The 13658-nt window shown below is 39.4% G+C and overlaps 1 protein-coding gene across 1 annotated transcript; it reads right to left on the bottom strand.

Annotated features, from left to right (window-relative positions):
* Window positions 1–7623: 7623 nt before the first annotated feature.
* On the bottom strand, window positions 7624–13339 carry LOC137272741 (uncharacterized). Its single transcript, XM_067805125.1, has 3 exons — window positions 12918–13339; window positions 9514–11058; window positions 7624–8742 (listed from the first exon to the last, which is right to left on the bottom strand). The coding sequence occupies exons 1-3, from the start codon at window positions 13332–13334 to the stop codon at window positions 8182–8184; spliced, it is 2523 nt and encodes an 840-aa protein (XP_067661226.1). The 5' UTR covers window positions 13335–13339; the 3' UTR covers window positions 7624–8181.
* Window positions 13340–13658: the final 319 nt, after the last annotated feature.

Below are 13658 nucleotides of genomic sequence, written 5' to 3'. Positions count from 1 at the left end.
TCGCTATTCACTGTGTAAAAGAATGTTGCCATACATTTATGTTACTAATTGTTAGGGATGTCTCCTTACACTTGTTTTACACTGTCTACCAAAACCGAGAAGTGTTTTCTCTAACATATACTCTTGAAAAAAGTAGGGGAACCTGATCTTTGAAGTCTGGTAGAAAGAAAACCCATTGAGGACATTCATCTTGTGTATGCAGCATCATTTCATGTTATAACCACACACAAACACAATGCATGGAAAGTATGTGCACAACGTGGGAGCCTCCTACACGTGCATGGGGTGTCATTAGGAATCTTCTGTAAATCACTGGAGACCATATTTTTTTTGATAATTGTCTTGCACCTGTGCATGATCAGGGTTTGCAGGGTCAAATCACACACTGCTGACTGCAAATTGTAAACCTGAAGTCTTAACGTCATACTCCAGTTACATAACAGGGGGATAGCGGAACGAACAGCTTTGCTTTGAATGAAATCCATGTGGTGATGCATTCATCCATTATTATTGTATCAACATTGATTCAATCCCATGTATCTCCCAGTTTCGACCAGCGTACATTGAAAGTACAGTTCCCCTACATTTTTGGAAGAGCATATACACCATCAATGCAATAACTGAAGTGCAAGTAAAGTCAATATGACAGAAACTATAGATAGATAATTCAATCCCACTTCCTCTGAGGCCCGGTGGCTGTGTGGTAGAGCATCTGCAAGTTCGGTTCCAGTCTAGCTGGGGAAAACATTTGCACTTAGAACTTAATCCTGGGCAATACTTTTCAGTTCATTTCAAACACTCATATATTGTTTGAATGTTGATGTTCATGTAGAGTTGATAAAAGACAATTACAAAATGTAAACCTGGGAAGATGTCTTACTAACGATAAGTAAAACCTGGGAAGATGTCTTACTAACAAAACAAAAACTGCAAATGCTGTAATAATATATAGAGAGAAGCACACTTCACATTTATAGGAATGTCCTCATACACTTATGTTAGGGATGTCCAAATACCCTTATATGTTGGGGATGTCCCAATACCCTTATGTTAGGGATTTCTCCTTACCCTTATGTTAGGGATGTCCCCAGACCCTTAACGCTAGGGATGTCTCCTCACACATATATTAGGGATGTTCCCATACCCTCACATTAGGGATGTCCCCATTTCTGTTATGTTAGGGATGTTCCATTTTGTTAGGAATGTCCTCATACCCTTATGGTAAGGATGTCTCCTTACAGATATGTTAGGGATGTCCCCATACTCTTTGTTAGGGGTGTGTCCTGACTCTTATATCAGGGTTCGGCTAAGTCTACATAAGAGAAGTCCTTGTCCAGTTTGATATGTTTCTTTGCTACACACTCGAGATAGGGAAGTCACATATATTTGGAAAGAGTTGTCACTATTTTCTTCAACATTTGCATTCAGGACTCAGCTATCAGTATCTTAAATAGCAGTCGTCTTGCAGTCATTTATTCAGTGAAGAATACAATAGATAAAGGTACTGTTGAATTTTCAGAAGTGCCACAGACCCTGTCAATTTTCACTTCAGTTTTTATGAGTATCTACCTGAGTCTTTGAAAGTTTATTGCAAACTGGATAAAAATATTGCGATCACAACAATCATTCTTAAGTTATTCTCTTATTTCACAGATTTAGTGAGTCTGTTTTTGTCCAGAGATCTGATTTGTTATATGTTTGAATGTTTGTATTTCTTCAGTAGAAATCAGGGGAGAAGTATCCCTGCCGACTCACTGAAACTGGCTGATTTGTTGACATTGTGCAAGAGCAAATTGTTTACATCATAGTGCAGCTATTTGTGTCAGTGTGTTCTCTTTGTTCGAAGTCTCTTTTCAACTTCAAGTTTTCATAGTTAATTTCAGATGTTATTTCATTAATTAATCTTTTCATACTGGGAGACATTTATACCCCTGCAACTGATTTGTTTTGGTAGACGTCGTAATTAGATTCATAGTCAGCTGCTACGTTTTTTGAGAGGTGTATTATAGTAGTTTGTACAGATAGTCACCATTGTTACTTATCTTAGTTTTGTGTTACGTCTTTCCTCCACAACCTCCTATGTGCTTCCCTCTCTACAACCTGTTTTACTTTGTGGAAGATTGTGTTAAAGTGTCCTGTAACTTGGAGGAACTTTTCAAACAAGGTGGTGAAGTATCGGACCCTCAGGACAACTGGACTTTGAGACATTTCACAAAGAGCCAAACAGCCACAGGTGTCTAAAATATCTGTTAGTCTGAGACTGTATTACATTCACACTTTGAACAGATGTTATTCACACAAACTGGGGGTTACATTCTGATGAGGAAAAGGACTTTCAAAAACCATGATCGATGCTCATGTGGATATGAGCAGTGTTTGGTAGTCAAGCATTTGGTGTCTTTATTTTGATTACAGATTCCTGTTATTCACTATTGGATGGCACCTTTTTCAGCTTAGACATTCAGCATTATAATTGCTGAAATGAAAACATGAAGTATATTCTATTAGAATGAAATTACCACACCAAAGTAGTATCTGGAATAACTGATTTTATAAAATGCTAAATGTTGAATTCATGACAGCTGTTACTGGTCAGTTTTGGGTGATCCATGAGACCTTTAACCTATAACCTGTTTAGTCTTCTAATAACTAATGTTTTTAAAATGTTCATTAACTTTGAACTGTTCATACATTTTTTCTCTATAATGCCCTACCTCTTCCTCGGAGCACCAAATGTAATTGGACACTCGGTGGTCTGACTTGGTTCATTCTGAATCACTGTGTGGAGTCCAGTTATCTAAGTGCTGTAAAGTTGCCTCCCTTGGTCCCTCTGCAGCGTGTGATTTTTGGTTTGAATTGTGGTTTAACCTGGATTAAGTGTCAATGTTTTCCAGTCCTGTACCCATGTTTGTTGGTTCCTCCAGACATCTGGCACCTGCATCACTTCGGCCCTTCTTCCTACATCTAGGTGATATACTAACTGGAGGACTGGAGTGATGTTAGAATTATCCTTCCGATATGGAACAAGTGTTACCACCACCTACTGGCTTAGATGGAAACAACTGTTACCTCGCAGTTGTGATAGTGCTGGTGCAATATACTACTCAAAAGAAGTTAAACCACCAAGTTTATGTCATGTTTATCATTGCTGTCATAACTGACAGTTCATTTTGAGTTGTGTATCTGGAATATTTTAGACTTGCTCATGCAGTGGTAACAGTACTATGGTTGGTTGTAAATGACATGCTGTGAATTTAGTTTTATATGGTCAGAATCATCCTCTTACCATTTACAATATTTCCAGTCTGAGTAAACTTAGCTCCAGTGTTATTCGTTACACCACTATACTGGGTCTGACAAAACGTAGTAGGACGTCATGTCAGGTAACCTTTGAGATTACCACATCGCGAATGTGGACATTCACTACATACCTTTTGAACTTTTACCCACGCAAAGGTTTGTACCCGAATGATTCCGAATGCTGTGTTCACTACGATCGCTTCCAAGTGATGCACATGGAGCATGCCACAAGAGTGAATAAACAGTCGCTGAATATAGCGTTTTTGGCAATATTCAAGAATGTCAGCTTGAAGAAATATTAGCTAATGGTAACCATATCAAAAGAAACCAAAAAGTGTATATACTGCAAGTCTTATATCAGTGTTAAATGCGGATTTTCGCTGTTGAGAGATCATTGTCAGTGTATTTTGTAAGTCCCACCAAATCCTAAACAGTAGCCATTGTCTGATTGGTTAAATCCGTTTAGCTGTCAGTCATAGATGGCTCAAAGATTACCAGATGCGACCTCCTACTAGAATTTGTTAGACCCAGTGTAGGAGTGTGACGAATAACACTGGGGCTAAGTTTACTTAGACTGCAACATTTCATACAGTCAGTAATTGTTGATTCAGTAACGAAAAAAAAAGACGCAAGTTTAGCCAAGCGGGAAATGTGAACATAACATTTGGAAAGATAGTACACACTACCTAACTTAACCCATGTGGACAGATCTACATGTATTGTAGAGGCATGGTTACCATTGTTTACTTTCTGCCTTCACTGCCAGCATTGTATTGTACAGTTATAAACATGTTTCATGAAACTCTGGAGACATTTGTTTGTTGTGTATTTGGGTTGTCATGGTTACAGCTTTTTCAGAATCCCCTTCATTTCTTCCTGTGCAATACTTAACTCTCTGATTAACAGAAAGATTTGACAAGGCACTGTTGGACCTTTGACTTGGTTAAACTGACAGAAAGAAACATGCCTTTAAATAGGCTTTAAAGATGTCCAGGTTAGAATATTGGCCTTCAGGAGCCGGTGCTTGTGGCGACTAATGGGATCAGGATGTCAGGTTCGCAGACTTGGTTGTCACATCACTGATTCCCAATGGTACAGATCAATGCTCATGCTGTTGATCATGATTTTATTGTCTGGTCCAGACTCAATTATTTACAGACTGCTGCCATATAGCTGGAATATTGCTGAATGCAACGTAAAACTAAACTCGCACACTCTGTTATCAGTCGAAACCACCATGTCCTTGAATAGGTTCTGACAGGTTGACACAGACATACCCATGACTATACAGATTTTGTCAACATTTTCAAGCTAATCAGTCAAATCAGACAAATCAGTCAACATTCAATTTTTATTTTCATATTATGCTTTCATATATGTATATGTATAAATAATAACAAAAGACATGGCCTGAAACCAGAGCAGTGACCTGATAACCCTGATAGTTATTCCCCTAAAACAACCCATTGCATAGTCTGCATAGAAATAAGTACTCCATTACCACCCCCTTGCCCATCCTTGATATCTCCAGGGTTTACGTATCTCCTGGACACATCTACGGGTCGGCCCGAGAATTTTATTACCTCCCTTTACAGGCTCCGCATTCTCACAGTAGCCAATCAGCTAGGCCGCCGTTATGGCCGAGCTTGCCAGTGTCAAGAAAGGTAGCGGTCGCAACTGCGAAGGTTTGCAAAGGATTTTTTTGGAAATCATACAGACAGCTTTATAGGTCCGAAACTTTAAAAACATACAAGCAAGGACTCCTTTTACCTCTTTCAGAGAACCTCTACGTGGTTTGCGTTGCCAAACTTAATCGGTTAGAGATAATTTAAAAAGCGAAAGTGAGTTGTGATTGGTTCGCTCAACTTTTCAGCGTATACACCTGATTGGATAAAAAGCCAGCCAAGGGAGGTAATAAATTTATCGGGCAGAGCCGTAGATGTGTCCAGGGTTTAGTGGAGACTTGTCAGAACGTATACCCTGGAGATATCGAGGATGCTCCTTGCCTGGAATTCCCAGTAGGATATCAATGTTATGCAGTATCCTCTTTGCAAAGCTTTAGTTTGAAAGCCACATTCAATATTACATAGTGTTCCATATTACAAACTGATTCTCTCAAGCTCACCATGAAAATATATTCATGTATTGAAGAAATACTTACCGTGTCCACAACTGAAGGATACCCTTTATCATAACACCACGGGTATTCTTGGATAAATGTGAAAAAACAATGGAGACATAAGTACTCCTTTCCAGATTTACGAACAATCATGGCCTCACTTTGCTAATCGGTGATTAAGTAAGAACTGACCATCCAGACAAATTTAAGATAACTATTATCATTATCAACATGTTAATCTCAGAAACTGAACATCAGTATCAAACTCAGATACAGTTAGGTCTACCCGGTATTTCATACATCATATATGTTATTCTTAATATGGACGATCTACCATCCTAAACACGAGTGTGGCAGTCTCATTGTCCTGGTATATAGCAGTAATAGCATTAATGGTACAGATAGTTAAATAAAACAACACTGAAACTGATGACCATCGTAAAGTTGTAGGTTTCATTTATATCTGTATTTATGATGGTGATGCTTATGAGAGACCCTAAGTTTCCAAACTTTGGGCCACTCTGCACACACGTCTAAACACAGATCCTCCAGGTCAGCCAAGTGATGTTCTCCAAAAACTAACTGTTTGAAACATGACTCTGCAATGAATAGATGTATCAAACTACCTTATAAATATGTCTGACAACATTCTGCAATAAATGGACGCATCAAACTGCCTATAAATTTATCTGACATTCTGCAATGAATGGATGCATGAAACTACCTCATAAATGTACCTGACAACATTCTGCATTGTGTGGATGCATCAAACTACCTATAGTCTGGTTCATAATTATTGAGAATTTTTCTTCTTACTTTGAGCTATCCTAACACCTCAACTGATTCACTGATACTTAAAACTAAGTAATGGTATAAGGGAGGTAACTCATCTTGGCCTACTGAGTATAGTACAATTAGAGTTACCTCCCCTGAATTTGTAGCAGACGTCATTTTCCTCAGCACTGTCAACAATGTCTGCTGAAGATAAAAGAAGGTTGATTTATGAGTTGTGTAATCAAGGAATTGATGATGTAAATACATTGGCAGAGAGAACAGGAACTCCTCTTTCTACTGTGTATAGGATTTGGAAGAATTTTAAAGAGGGAAAGGATTTTGGGCACCAGAAAGGAACAGGGAGACCCAGAAAATTGGACTTCTCAGATCGCGTCCGGCTGGGAATTTTAGCGTCTAAAAAGCAAAGGGCAAGCATCTCCAACATCAGGTATGAAATAATAGAAAGTGGATCAACAGTTGTATCAAAATCTACAGTTAGAAGAAATTTGATTGATCTTGGATGGGAGAAAAAGACTGGAATTCCTTCTCCTCTCATGAAACAAGAACATAAAGACAGGCGTGTTGAGTGGTGTTTGGCACATGAAAACTTTGACTGGGAAAATGTGATTTTTACTGATGAAAGCTCAATATGGGTATATCCCAATAATGTGAAAATATGGACAAAGTCTGCGTCAGCACCGTTGTATCGACGACTTAAATACAGCCCAAAGTTTCATGTATGGGGAGGGATATCCTTATTAGGAACGACCCCGCTGTTTGAGGGAAATCTGACAAGTCAACGCTACACTAACATATTAGATAATTTTCTCCTTCCAAGTGCACATGTGTTTTATGGAAATGACTGGATTTTGCAGCAAGATAATGTTCCTAAACACACCGCAAAACATGCCAAGCAGTGGTTTCAGGAGAAAAATGTGACTGCATTACCATTTCCTGCATATAGTCCTGACTTAAATCCCATTGAGAACATTTGGTGGATGATGAAGGAATGTGTGAATCAAAAGGGGTTGACAAAAATTGAAGACATGAAGAGAGAAGTGGTCCGATACTGGGACAGCATAACTCACGAAACACTAACCTCTCTGATAGGAAGTATGCCTACCCGTCTTAGACTGTGCCGTGAAGCTCAAGGAGACTTGATAAAATATTAAATTGTTACCTACACAACATGAAAAGGTCAGTTCACTTTCACAATACATTCAATTTTATCTGATTTGTTCTCGTTTAATAATATGAAATGCTTTAGCTATTCTCAATAATTTTGAACCATACTGTATAAATTTACTAACATGAAACATATCTGGTGACCTTAAGTACCTCTATGTACTGATTGACAAAGAGTTTCCATATTTTGACTGAAGGTGATCAATAAGATCCGATTCCCAGTGTATTATATTTCTATTCTGTTATGACAAACACCATTCTCCGAGTTCAACAATGTTCATCTCTCTTATCACCCACTCTATCACATCATTCTGACCAATCCTTGATGCAAATGATCAAGACTTCCAAAGACAAAAAATGAGTGTTAGAACTTTGGAGGCAATCGCCCATGCCCAGGTAAACACAAAATATCTAATAAATCTTGAGAGAAACATTCAAAGTGAAAAAGAGAACATGACAAAATGCTCATTACTCCTAGTCTTCATGGAAAATATGGAAAAGTCCTTCCGGGTCCCAATCCACAAAGCTTTCATAATGTTACAGGCTTACAAGCTGATAACACAAAGATGCCCAACCAAAAAGTCGATATGTCTGTAATCTCCAATACAAAGGCACAGCTGAAAACATTTCCATCATTATACATTGAATAGCATTATTCAGCTACATCCCCAACTGCATTGATAGAGTGGTAATGCTGTATTAAGTGACCAATCTACTCATCTGACTCACAAACAACCAGACTTCCCAAGTTATTACAACAATAAATAGCTGCCATTACAAACCAACTGCACAATTACTGAAGGTCAAGGCCAGGGGTGAGTGGTAAACTGTAATTGGTATGACCAATTCCACATCTTCCCTGACCTGGCCATGCCAGCAAACAGGAATCTGATTTCTCCAGGGCGTAGATCCACCTCTGGAGACTTGCTTGTTAACACTTCCATATCAACCGTGTCCATGGTAACAGAGACGTGTATTCGGATGTTGGTGCACACATTCATCACAGACACAGTCAACCCATCTACATTTTCTTGGTTCATCCTGTACAAGCAGTCCTCTGAATCTTTCACCTTCCCAATGCTGGCATGCATCAGTAGGTCATGCCTCTCTAGCAAGCCACCATCGGTCAGCGGCATGAGGCTGTCCACATCCACCTTGCGACCAATGTCGCAAATACACAGGTGCAGCTGTACCCCCTTGTCAGCACAGACAGAATACTTACTGTAAGGAGACAAGCGGTCAAACTTGTTCAAGACAAACTGGCCATTGTTTGAGTGCACAGAGACCATGAAGACTTCATGATGAGGGTAGGATCGATCCCCGGTCTCAAACAACAATTCCATTGTCAAGGATACAGTCTTGTCCTGTAAAATGATAACTGAATTATTATCTCAAATAAACTTTGTTTCCGTTTGTGCCAGGTGTGAAGGTCAATGACAAGCAGACTACATGATGGAAATCTGTAAATAATCAACCAACATGTTGACTGATAGTCCACTCAGTGCTACTCATGTTACATGAACACAAAATCATTGAGACTGACCACCCATTTCGTTTCATCACCGTCTATGACAAGCACAGGCTCCTGGGGCCCTATTCCAGCCATGGATTCTCACTGGTTGCTTGAACAGGAGCCATGCTACTGAATCATGAATAACTGAATCTTACACTATCTAAAACTTTTCAATTGTCTAATGGTATGACTTCATCTCCTGACAGTTTTTTCCAGAAATTCAACCAAAATAATAATTACAAATAGGAAGCTTGTGTGTTCTGGCTGATAACTAAAAGTCCTTGATATCACAATTTCAACATCACAACCACTAATCAAAACTGACTGAAACATTTCAGTCTTAAGTGAAGATCAACTTTTGGTTTCTTTAGGTCCATTTTAAAAAGGTACATTTGAAACTGACCAATTTGACTAATAGCATAACCATGTGTTGAACATTTCAGAGATGAGTCCTTGGCCCTGTCCCACAAAGCTATCTTAGCAGCAAGATGATTGTATCTCTCATCCTTAAATACTGACTTATTTCAATCCTGGCACTAAGATTGCTTCATGACAACAGGGCTCTGATCAGTATAAGCATTCAGTCATACACATGACAACTGGCTTCTAAATTGGAACTTACTGAATGCACTGCTTTTCTCACATGTTGGAATGCCATCAACCTCAGTCTGCGACAGCTGCCGAATCCAGCAACAACCCTTGGATGTGCTTGATGGAACTGTGACTGTATAGCATTGTTCATGGTGCCGACAGCAAAGTGTGCGTACACTACATACAAGGTATTGTTCTTGACCCGCGATTCTCCTCCTGCACAGATACAAAAGTTGGGGGGAATCTGGGGAACATTCAGACACTGCCGTGATTCTGTCACATTGTGGAACAGCCCTGTGGGGCTGACGAGGTACTGTTTGTTGACTTTTGGAATGTGGGTTGTGCTGCTGATCAGAGATCGGATAGTGTAGTGCAGATCAAGATGGCTGACCAGACGGCCCTGATTCACAGTCAAGGCTGTCATTTTGTCCTGACCGAGATGTTTTGCAACTGATGTGGGAACAACCATGAAGAGAGCAGGATGGTAGAGTTCCACCCTTCCTTCTGGGGATTCATCCAGAAACTTTCCATAGGCATTACCGTGATCAGAAAAAACAACAGTCAGGGTATTCTCCTGATGGGCAATGAATGCCAGGTACTCGCTCAGATGATCATCCAATGTCTGTATTCTCATCCCAGTGTCTTCATGGCCAACATTTGTTTGTAGGAATGAGATGAAAGGTTTTCTTGAGGCACCCTTCAAGTCCTGGTAAAGTTTTAAGTACTCTAGAAGATATTCGTGTTGATGTCGGCCATTGAAACACACAGTATCTGGCCCGTGAAAGTGGTCATTGACTCCGTTTTGGTACAGAATCTCGCAGCTTGCTGTTGAAACACCAAATGATTCAATCCCTGCCTTACTAAATGCTTTCTTCAAACTCTTCCATGTCTCCTCTGTTGTAAGTGACTTATTATGTACAAGTAAATCTTTAGAGATGCCCCACTCCCATTCAAAACAAAGATCTTCCAGCCATAATGTACTGTAGCCTGCATCCCTGAACAAGCCAAACAAACCCTCAATTTTTAGGGCTTCTGGTGGCATGTCTAGTACACCAAATGTCTGATCCCCTTGAGGGACGTAGCCTTGAAACAGACTACTTAATGTCTCAAATGTCCTTGACCGTACCGCCTGAACAAGCTCAAAGTCGAACACCACTGCATACTTTCCAGTGTTAAGTCTGTTAAAGAGTTTCACAGTCTTTGGTAGGGATCGAAAAAAATGGTGTCTTGAAACAGAATCAATAAATATAAAGTTAACATTTATCGAAGATGATGCCATTTTGTGTTTGTCATTGCCTGGAACTACAGGGGGCAGAATAAGTAGCTGTACATTCTGCAAGTCACTGGACTGTTGCACAAAGTCAGGATACTCCACATTCAGCTCCTTGTCTGACCGTTCACAGCGAATGTAGCAATAGCCGCTGTGGGATGTCTGAAGCAGCTCAACAATTTCACTTTGTAACAATTGGGCTGATGCCACTTCCCTCCATGTCAACACGCCAGTATCAAGACTTCTAGTTCCCAAGTGAAACTTATCGCAGTTTGTCTTCTTACAAAGCAGTTTCCTTGTGTTGCCCTGTCAACATGTGAACATTCACCATCAACAAATGTAAAGCAGTGGCAATGCATCAACTCAGACTGAATTTATTGTTAATTTCATATGGTCCAGCATGGAGCCATAAAATTCATTTATTAATCATTCAAACACCAAGAAACCCTTAAATCTCTATGTATGTAAAACCCGAATAACGCAGAGATGCCAACCCAAAAATGGTGCCGTTAAGAATCTGAGCTTCCTAAAACAGTAAAAATTTTCCCAATAAATTAGGGATCCCTATACATTGTTGCACTCATTGAACAAAACTTTTCAATGCCATTACACATTACAGTATATAGAACATTTAAAATTCTAATACATCCTGAATTGTATTTATCTAAACTTACTCTTAAGAATAACAGAAACATATCTGCCCAATACAGGACAGGTTTGTTGGACTTAATGGTAAACAGAGGCAAAAAACTGTCTATCCCAAAATCTGAAAGGTCTTGCCCTTTATGCAGTTCTTCACCTGACAATGAAGTACACTTTACCCTTGACTGTCCGTTTTATGGAGATTTACACTGCAAGTATATCCCAGAACATTATCTACTGAAACCATCACTGACAGCTTTTACTAGCATATTAACAGCTAATGAATCTACCCTTCGTAACCTAGCCCTCTATATCAAATATGCATTTATTCATCGTAACGAGGGATTACAATTGATCATGTCATAATGTGTATCCCTACAACATGTATTACAACTGTATGTAACTCTCTTGTATAAGAGCTGGTGGCCTAAATGCAGAAAACGATTGTCTTGTCTACACATAGTGATCCTTATTCAACTGAAACCAATTTGTAGTCCTTGGCAGCAGTGTTTGTGAATGTAAAGTGAATAAAGTGCATGGCATTTATCAGGCACAACACTCAACTTCTGGATTGCTTTGAGTTTCTATGTGTAAGCAATTTGAGAACTTCTATAAATAAAGTGTTAATTGTGATACATTATTCTTATTTATAGTCAAAGATGATCCAAACCCTCCAGTAAGTAAGGCTATCTATATCTTTGTTATATTTTGAAAAAAAAAAATCGGAATGAATTTGGCTTTGTTGGAATGGCGGAATGCATTCTTCGGGATGATTCCGATAAATTCAGGAGGGTTGGTATCTCTGATAATGTTGTATGGAGAGTCTATAGAGAGTTTGATTTTGTGCCCCTTTTAGAAATATTCCAGCTATATCACAGCAGGCAACAACAGAAATGGGCTTCAAACATGTGAGGAATCGAACCCCATATCATGTTATAATAACGTAATCTATCATATTTCTGCGTGCGTGTTTACAAAAATATCTGCACTGTTCACTCTTCAAAAAAAGTAGGGGAACCGTACTTTCCATGTACAATTGTCGAAATTGGGAGATATATGGGACTGAATCAATGTTGATACAATAATAATGGATGTTTTGACTTTGAGAATGCATTACTGCATGGATTTCATTCAAAACAAAGCTGTTTGTTCAGTTATCACCCTTGTTAGGTGACTGGAGTATGACATTTCATTTCATTATGAAATTTCAGGTTTACAGTTTTCAGTCACAAGAGTGTGATTTGACCCTCAAAACCCTGACCATGCACAGGTGCAAGACAATTATCAGAAAAAAATGGTCTACAGTGATTTATGGACCTGCCTGAAAAACGGCCAGATTCATAATGACACCCCACGCACGGGTAGGAGGCTCCCGTGTCGTGCACATGCTTTCCATGCATTGTGTTTGCATTTGGTGATAACGTGAAATGATGCCGCATACACAAGATGAATGTCATTGTAATGCTCCTCAATGGGTTTTCTTTCTACCAGACTTCAAAGTTCAAGTTACCCTACTTATTTACCTGGAAATCACATATTTGTATGTGGTCTTGATGTGAGCAGGTGCCCTTGGATTGATCCTTGAACAGAGAGTCCGCTATGTCACATGACCCTTTAACGGGTGGTATTCGCCTGCAGTGGACAGACGGTGTGAAGTTACCAGAACGTGGACTACCATGGCGATTGGTCAGTCTAGGAACTGGACAGTCCCTCAAAGGTATCTGTGGATGAGACTCTCTTAAATGTCTTAGTGCATTTTCGATTCCCTGATCACGAATATTGAGGTCTTCTACTTGAAAGTGTGACAGTGTGTTCCTAATATTGAGTAGATGAAGCACGTAGTAGATTATAAAAGTAATTCCTCCAACTTTGAGAACAAACCACAGCTGGTTTTTTGTTTTTCTTTTGAAAAACATATTACAACCTTCATTTTCAGTCATCAATGTTACTTAATCAGCGAACAGTTGTGTGCTTGTGGTTTCTTCAAATGACTGCATACCGCATTCTGGCTAAACTAGTCACAGCACAAGAGTGAGAGAACACCGACAACGGTCATGTACAACTCAGCAACTCATCTCCAGGTCGATTGTTTACACCGGAAGTGGGTATACACGTGTCGTGCAGTTCAAAAAGTGCTCTCGGGTTTCATCTGGAAAATGATCAAACTTTTCTGGTCAAGCGTCGGTGCAGCCAAAATTACCGGTAGTTTAGAGGCAAAATTCAGATAGCGTCCTTAAAAGGCTTAAAATCAATAAAGATTACTT

Source organism: Haliotis asinina, chromosome 2 (assembly GCF_037392515.1).
Source record: "Haliotis asinina isolate JCU_RB_2024 chromosome 2, JCU_Hal_asi_v2, whole genome shotgun sequence".
Classification (NCBI taxonomy): domain Eukaryota; kingdom Metazoa; phylum Mollusca; class Gastropoda; order Lepetellida; family Haliotidae; genus Haliotis; species Haliotis asinina.
This window is presented reverse-complemented; position numbering and strand designations above follow the sequence as displayed.